Below are 9,043 nucleotides of genomic sequence, written 5' to 3' on the forward strand. Positions count from 1 at the left end.
GTACTCCAGGGTGAGGAGAAAGAGTCTTGCTCCTTCAGCCCCTAACCAAATCTGCAGCACAAAGCCCAGTAGCACCCGTTGTGAAGACGGGCACAGGGTCTTTGTGGAATGTGGCAGTACTAGCATGGCTCAAAAGCTGGAGGGACCAGCCAAAGCATCTATGGAAGAAGGCCTAATTCTGCTTAGTTCTCAAAGCCAATGGAACAGAGCCCCTTGGGTGACTAAGGGTTATTAGGCATGATGGCCCAGAAGAACCCCTTCAGCCCTTTGGTTCTGAGTGTGTGGACATTTTGCCTCAATAAAGAGCAAAAGGTCCAAGATCCTGCCTTGCTTACTTATATAAGCAATCAGGATCCACAAGGGACAGGGCTGTGCTCTCCCCTGCAGGTGTTCAGGGATACTTTATTTCCTAAGTAGTCCTACGGTCACTCAAGGGCAGCAAGCTCTGGCCTGCTGACAGCCTGACCTAACATCCACTTGGCTGAGGCACCCATGGGGGAGAGGTGCCCCTGAGAGCTAGGGACCCTGAAAGCCCTTTCTTTGTCTCCAACAATCCTCTGAAGTCCACCTGTCTTGAGACGTGCTGGAAATTCAAGTTTTTGAGGATGTCTGTGGGATTACTCACATGAAGGCACAGATTTACAAAGACTTTGGGGCTGGTCCTCAAAGACCTCCCTTATCAGGCTCCAGATCTGGAAGGCAAATTCCAAACTCTGAGCTCAAGTTTTCACCAGGACACTCAAGAGCCCCAGAAGGATGATGTTCATGCTGGAATCCCCCCGTGGGACAAAGGAAGGTTTACTGTAGAGGTCAGCATGGACACACAGGAAAAGAAGGTGGAAGTGCAGCAAGGAGGTAATTTAAGAGGGGGGAAAATGTAAACTCTATCGCAGAGATTCTCATCCTTTTTAGACTCAAGATGCCCCTCATTGGACTCGAGGCCCTCTCAGAAAATATCAGCTCTTTTTTCACTCTTTTTGGACTACAGAAAAATACTAAAGCGATTCTTCTGTTGCAACAAACTCAGAAAAACCACAACAGGCCAGGTTGTTTTTAACACTATGGTTTTCTACTTGAAATTTTTGGGTTCACCTTGTGCATCATATTTGCACACCTGCTACTAAACACTGTGTGGCAACCTGCAGCACCCCTGAAAGGAGCTTGAAGGACCCCAGAGTGCTGGGGGACCCTGGTTAAGAATCACTGCCCTAGCTGCTCTTGAGACACCCATTCAATGTAATGGGGAAAATAAACTTCATTTTCTAATCAAAGGCAATCTATAAAACTGGTTAATTAATTGCGGGGGGAATGAGAAGGGGATATTACTTAGGCTTACACATTCATTAGACAAGTCTAATTGCAAGTTACTTCCTAACGCACCTGTCCAATCCGTGCTGCATATCGCACTTGAGCTCATCCCAGCCAAAGTCCTGCAAAAGAGGGATTTATGACAATGACTCCTCGATCTAGTGTGTGTGTTGCAGTCACTGCGTGCAGAATAGAAAACATTTCTCAATTTCTCCCCAGCAGCCGGCTTGACTTATTCATCAAAGGGACTGGGTGTTGTTTAGCCAATTAAACAAATGCTTGTCGTAACTCCAACTGTCTGTGCTCTGGAATCTGTAAAAGGGAAAATTGCTTTACCTCCTATTACCAGGGGAGAAAAAAAAGTATTATTAGCACTGACACAAAGGCCAAGAGAAAATGACTGGAGTGCTCATTCTGCAAGTCCCCCTTTGAGAAACAGTTAACATCTTCCTGAACAATATGATCTGTGACAGTGTGTATGACTACTGAACAAAAACCAAACCCAACTCCTCGTATATTGATCACGCCACAAGGCATGCTGAGAGAAACCAATTATTACCAGTGCTTTTGAACGCCCAGATTTACGTAGTGTAGAGACTGGGAGAGAGTTCTGAATTAATGAAAAGCTTAAAACACCTTGAAGTGCCTTTATTTTATTTTATGTTTTAGTTTTATTTTGTTGCTGTGGTTGAATGCTGTTTGCGATTCCTTTTGGAAGCTTCAAAAGAACTTTTTCTTCCACTGATTTTTCTCTTGCCACTTAGTAAATATTGTTTTTGGGTTCTCCACCCCCACCCCACCCCACCCGCTTTCAAAACAGCTTCAATTAACATGGCTTATTTTACACCTATTAATATTATTATTATTATTCCTGGAATTCATCCAAGCCACATCTCACAGCAGGGCCCTGTAGTTCTGGGCACTGTGTAAATACATAGTGAGAAATCATCCCTCCCCTGAAGAATTTATATTCTAAACAAGACAAAGCAAGTATTAGCATTATTCCCATTCCACAGATAAAGACAATGAGGCTCAGATTCAGTTATTTGCCCAAAGTCACACAGGAAGTCAGTAGCAGAGCCAAGTGATGAAAGGTGGCCCAGTCCATCTCAGGTCCTCCAGGCCTCACCCTGCCCCTTCTTCCACTGCATGCTGGTGGAGGAGCTACCCATACTGCACAACAGGAATTCTCCAGACCAAATCTCTGGACAGCTTATGCCAACCATGCAGCACTTCCACAGCACAGTGCAAACCCCCTGGGACTGAAAGGACTGACCAAATGTTTTACTGAAAATATGGGGCCTGGCAGTGTGGCTACTCCCAACATGCACAGACATATTTCCAGAAATTGCCCCTGCATAAGCCAAGGGTAGCAAAGCAATGAAGTAAGCCCACACACTCTTAACACAGACAGAGCTGCCACTGAGGTCAATACAGATTCTACCCAAGTATGGAGGGAGTGTGGGATGAAGGCCCAGGCTCCCCGGCAAAAGACTGCCCCCAACTGAATGTCCAGTTGTTATCTGTACCATTTCCAGCCAGCAAACATGAAATACAGCTACAGATGGAGAATAGGGAGGAAGCATTCAAGACATCAAAGTTCTGTGAAAAAATAGCTGCAGCCTTTGGGAGTCTACACTGGAAGGATAATGATCCAGGGCTAAGGTACCTGTCTCAGGACTCAACAACAGCAGAGTCCTTTTGTCCTGAGTGCTCTGCAGGTCCCCAACCTCCTGCCCCAGTGAAATGCAGCCTAAATAGACAAGGCAGACAAAAGCAAAGTGAGAACTGACTTGCCCAACACAGCAGCTCCTCCTGCAGTGTGCAATGCAGCCCAGAGCAATTAGATGCACCCCAAGGCTGCTCTAACAGTGCACAGAGAAATGGCCCTGTGCAGAGCAGCATCCACTCCAACTTGCACTCTGTCACTTGCTATGATTCTGCCCATAAAACTTGGACCTGTAACTTCCATCCAACTCCTTTAGACACAGGTCTTTGAGAACCCCTACCCCCTTCATTCATAGGTTAATGAATGGAATACACCCACCTAATCCCAACAACTGAATGCTTCAAAGGAAGCCAAAACTCCCAAACCCTTTAAAATACAATCACACTCATCAACCTCTCAGAAAGCAAGTTGTCCACTGCTTCCAAGCAGAGTGGGTGACCGGAAGGTCCACCCTTCTCCTCCTCCATATCTGAGAACATCCTCTATCCCATTTTACGCTCATCAGTACTGCTGGGCCAGCTACACTGGCCAGAAGAGTCCCTGTTCCACAGGCTGCTGTGACCCCAGCTTGTCTCCATCACTTGCATCTTCTGCACTTAACATCACAAAATGTGGAGAAAGCACACAGCACTCTCGGCACCCAACCACCGTATCGTGCAAACCTGAAGGCCTTGCTACAGCCATGCAGCTGCTCCTGAAAAAAAGCACTGTTTCAGGAGCCTCCAGAAGGCTCCCAAACCATATAAAGGGATAACACCCCCTTGCTTTACCACACACCTGGAAACAACCACCCTCACACTTTAGAATCAAGCCATCTTTTTATTGCATTATGTCTACCTTTTTTTTTTCTTTTAATCCTTCTTCTCTCCTTGGCCCCCATTCTTCCTTCAAGCCACTTTTTATCTCAATTTTGACCTCTCCCCAGTCTTCACCTTGCTCCCCTCCTCTATCTTTGAGGAAAGGGCCCAGAAGAGAGGGGCTCCTTACCTTCCAAACACAGGAAAGTCAATAGCACTACATGGTAGGTTGGAATTTCCTTCCTGTCCAAAAACACAAGGGTCGTCACAAGCCTGCATCTGAGCCCAGTCGAACATCCATGAGAAGGGACCCTTCCTCACTGGCTGCCAGGGGAGGTAGTCATACCTCCTAGCTTACCTGTAGACAGGAACTGCCCAGCACGGGCACCTAAGCTCATCAGCATTTTGCGTTGGCAATAATGCTGGGGTCAGAGTGGTGGGTCACTTCTTTCTTGGGCTTCTCCAGCATGGACCCAGCAAGTCCCACCTATGGTGGAAAGCCCCACATCCTCTGTGCACAACATCTCAGGCATGTGGTGCTTCACACAGGGAATGAAAATTGGGACCATCCACAAAGAGGAGGACCATACCACAGTTTGTATGAGGTCTGAGCAACAGGGGTGAGCCAGAAGTAACAGAGAGGAATTCTTATGGGGGACTAACAGGCCTCAAAGGTCTTGCTCTTGCCTGACAGCCTGTGGCATCAAAAGGCAGCACCCAAGGTCTCCCTGAATCCTGAACTCAACAGCTAATGAATGCTGCCTACGCTACAGACAAGGCTGGAGGCTGGGGAAGGTGAGCTAAGGCAAGGTCTCTGGGAGGGGAGCACCCTTAGATACTCTTCATCTAAACTTTGGAGTGATTATTCATTTCCGGGGCAGGCTACACTAGCATCTTCCACACCCTCTGATTCCCTTTTCCTCATCACATCTCACTCCACACCTGAAAATGAATGGAGATAAATCAAGTGCTCCATTATACTGAGAAGCAGTAAAGTACTGGAGAGCACAGGATCAGTTACAGGTCCCCAATCAGGGGCCATCTGTTCAGTGGGCCACACACTAGCATTTCCGAAAAAGCAGCACTCTCCCCTTTCATCCTCACTCCTGGCTCAGAGCAGCCAACATCCCTTTGGCAAAAGCACTGGTTTAAAGCGGGGGGGTGGAAAAAAGAAAGTCCGGCCCTTTGTCTTACGATTAGCTTTGTGAAAACAATGAGCAAAACTGAAACGAATCCTTTCCTCTGCTATGAAACTCCGGTTTTAAATTACCAAAGCTGGAGCAGGTCTAGTTTGTTAAGTGACTCGGCTCCATGGAGCGGAGGTTGCGATGGAACAGCGACATATGATCTAACAGCAGCCCCAGACGGGCAGGCTATGCGCTTTCTTCAGGCTGTCAGCCCGCTTGCCTCTCTTCTTTTAAAGTGCAATTATTGACATGTTCACCTCCTTAACCATCAGGTTTATATGCTTGCCAAGGACTCCTGAACACGTGTAAACAATTATTTTTATTTTCCTGCAAAAACCAAAAACATTACATATTCTTTTGGATAAAGTGACTGGGTAGGTTTTCATGAGCCCTGCTCCATAATTTATTAGTTTCTAAACTCTGTAAAACTAAAAAGCTCCAGTAAAAGTTCAAATGCTTTAGTGATTTCAAAGCAACCTCAGTCGACTCTTCCTCCTCTCCCGATATTTGGATTTAGGCTTGTTCAGATTTAAGCTCTTCATCTGCAACAAGCTTCCCCAAATTGTTTTGTCAGGTCGAATAAAAGGATGATACCACAGGGCAGAAACTCAGTCATCCAAGCATGAGATGAAGAAATAAAAAGAAAAGCATCTTCTGGGCTGAGGCAGTGACAATCTGCAAAATAAAATGTGTGGTGTGCTCTCTAATCAATGCAGAATTAGCTCTCCGCTTGCAACAGGAGAAAGTCAGGAGCTGGGAAGCAGTCTCAGCATGGAGCTGTGCTGACATGCTGCTTCTCACACAGAAACCACACGTTTGGGGCCCCATTCTGCTCCCAGCAAAGTCAATGAGAAAGCTCCCACTGACTTCAATAGGAGCAGGGAGCCAGCCTTTGAATCTTAATGCTGCACCATGGTGATAAAGCCAGGCTCTCTTGATCTCAACACACCAGACAAAGAAGTTACTTTTGGGCAGTGGGGAAGGGACGGCATGGGGGGCTGGGATAAAAAAAAAAAAAAAAAGCACACACTGGATGGGACCACTTCGGAAGTATTTGCAGAGCGCAGCTGTGAAGGGGCTGGTGCAGCCTGGCGTCCGTGCAGCGCACTTAACATGCCCTAAGAAGAAGGCAAGAGGGGAAGATCCCAGGAACAAAGGAAGGAGGCAGAGAAATCAAGGCAGCTAGAAGAGGGAGGGAAAAAGAGCATTTCTCATTTTAATGCATAAAGTAGCAGTGTCTTTGCTGCTGTCCAGCAAGCGTTACCGCCAGAGGGCCCAGAGCTGCTCTTGTTTACATCACATTTACTGGTAAAGCCTGGGGGGTGGGAATGGTACAGGACTAGGGAGAGAGGGGGGGAATCGGGTTTATAAGAGAGATCTTGGGTCCAAATCTGTTTTCGTTACATATGCCCAAGTCCTACCAGGCTCCAGCAGGATCTGTGGGGTGATCAGAACGGTAGAAAGAAATCATCACGCCCAAGTACAGACTTTCTGTGTGTGTATTACCATAGCACTGCTTGGGGAAGGGACTGTCATTTGCCTTACACATGTACAGCATCCAGCACAACGAGCTGCTGCCTTGCCTGGCTTTTAGGTGCCGTGGCAACTTAAATAACAACTTGAGCCAGAATAAGCGCCCCCGAGGCATCAGTGCTGGGAAACACGTGCATGCGTGGTTAGGTATCCATATATTGGGTCGATATTCGCACACCCCATGCTCTCCGATCTCACGTGTAACTTTGCTGCTGCTAGATGAGCCTGGCTGTTGTTTTATTAACCGTGCAGTGCCGATCGTAAATGAAAACCGATCAACTCCTGGTACTTAACCAAATTCTCAGGCTGAACTCCCCAAAAGAAACAAAGGCGGAACACAGGTTTGAATTTCATACATCGTCTCTGAGTTTTATTAGGGAAATGATACCAGATAGCCTGTATGTATTTTAAGAGAAAAGACAGGGTATTACACCAATTTAGGAGAAACCAATCCTTTTCCACATTAAAAAAACCTAAAGCCGCATAGAAAAGGAATTAGCGAAAGCTTATAGCTTCACTAATTTAGAAGTTAAGCCTACTTAAATATAAATGACAATATTTAATTCCAAGGCTGTTACTGAGCAGAGCCTGGGTGCCTCTCATATCCTGTGCCTGTCTTTGAATGTAGGGCTCAGCAATAACAGACAAAAGCTGTCCATCACTCCGAACAAAGAACTCCAGGAAATTAAGAAAAAGGAAATACCGTTGTGTTTCTGCACCCAGCTCCAATGAACTGAGCATCCAGGCAGGTCAGTTTTCACTTGGTTTATTTAAGAGGCACTGTGCCCTAATTTTGGAAAGTTTGAAAAGAAAAAAACAACGCGCACTCATGAGGATGGAGCTCCGGCATCATGTAATGGAGAGAGCAACCGTCCCAAGAAAAACGACACCCACCGAGACACAGTACCCGGGCAGGCAGGGCCCTCGAGTCCCAGCTTTGCTCTCAGTGAAGCAGGCTTCCATTCGGTCCCCGATGGACATACACATGGAGTGCCTTATTAAATTAAACGGGGCACAGAAACTTGCACCTTGCCGTTAACCACGTCCAAAGTGTGCAAGAGCGGACCAGCAAGAGAGGAGGGGGGGAAAAAAATCACTTTTTAAATTGCTCCAAAGCCTTCTCAAGAGGGAGCAATACAACACACCGAAAAGTCAGATCCCCTACTTCACAGCGCGGAGAGGCAGGGTAGGACAGTGCAAAGAAATCTAAGCGGATCCCTAAACGATAAATTAGGGGAGACCTTGATTTATGAAGATCAACTTTCAATAACATGCTCCCCCCCTCGCCCAAAACAAGAGACATTACTTCATTCATTTTAATCACACTATTATCTGTCCAGGAATCACAGCAGAGTGATAGCGAGGAGACCTGCCTCCTTACACTCAGCTCCTCAGTGTTTTTCTGTTTTCCAAGAGTTAGGCACACACCCGCTACCTTCAGCTGCTACGAACCAGGCGTTACAGTCTGAAGCACCACCCTGATTTCCTGACAGCTTTGCGTAACGGGCACCTGCGCCCAAAACTACCCAATTCTCCCCTCTTCAAGGTGGTGAAACCCTTTCCAGCCCATCCCGATAGTCTTAAATAAAGCCAGAGGAGAGAAGTCCATCTGTAATCCCACCTTGGCCAGAGAAGACCACTTTCCTTCCCTGGCTTTTCCTCCCCCACCCGCAATGATTTGGTCCTCGAAGAGCATCCAGAGTTGTGGGGGGGAAATCGCGGCTTTAGAGTTTCTCGGGGGTCGGTAGGTCCAGGGGAAAATCCCTTTGATGTTTTTGTAGTTCAGCTGCAGTCCAATGGGGGGTGTTGCTGGGTGTGTTTGCGTGCATCTGAACCCCAGCCAAAGCTCTGTAGGAGATCGTGGTCCTGCTAGGTTGGAAATAGCGGGCCGCTTGCCTTCCAACTTCCCTGCAGGCGGATCCCGACCCCCTTGCCCACCTTGCCAAGGCCCAGCATCGGTCTTTGGACCTGGGACTGGCCCAGCCCGACTTGGCACTCAGTGGCCACGACGAAAGCCCGACACCGCCTGGGCTTCGTCCCCATACGGAGATGGCGCAAAGGAACGAGAAAGAGAGGTTCGGGGGATGCCAATGAAGAGCTGGGGGGGCTGCCCATCACACCCTGAAGCCCCTCCACCTCTGGGGGACTTGAGCTGCAACTTTGCAGCCCCCCAGCCGGCCCTGCCTCGAGGGATGAAGGGGAGAAAGTTTATCCGCCCCCCCCACCCCCGGCACCCTGTAGGGGAAGGGCGCTTGTTGACACAGCCATGTGCTCGCCCCGGCCCCGCTTACCTCCTCGCAAGCCGAGCAGCAGCAGTCCCAGCAGGCAGGCGGGCAGGGGGGAGCCCGCGGCGGCCATCGCATGCCCGGGGCCCGGGCGCTGCGCGCGGGGAGCCCGAGCTACGTCCCGCCGCCGCCGCCTAAGACAATCGGTGGCTGGAGCGGGCTTGCGCCATCTTGCACATCCATCAGGGATCTGTCAGCATCTCC

General features: G+C 48.4%; 1 protein-coding gene across 1 annotated transcript in view; it reads right to left on the minus strand.

Annotated features, from left to right (window-relative positions):
• Positions 1-9,037, minus strand: part of IGDCC3 (immunoglobulin superfamily DCC subclass member 3) — a 174,140-nt gene extending 165,103 nt beyond the window's left edge. The window contains exon 1 of the mRNA XM_019533826.1: positions 8,846-9,037. Coding sequence (XP_019389371.1) covers positions 8,846-8,912 — 67 coding nt within the window. The 5' untranslated portion in view covers positions 8,913-9,037. The remainder of the gene's footprint in view (positions 1-8,845) is intronic.
• Between the last annotated feature and the right edge of the window lie 6 nt (positions 9,038-9,043).

This window comes from Crocodylus porosus, unplaced genomic scaffold (assembly GCF_001723895.1).
Source record: "Crocodylus porosus isolate Cpor-Errol unplaced genomic scaffold, CroPor_comp1, whole genome shotgun sequence".
Classification (NCBI taxonomy): domain Eukaryota; kingdom Metazoa; phylum Chordata; order Crocodylia; family Crocodylidae; genus Crocodylus; species Crocodylus porosus.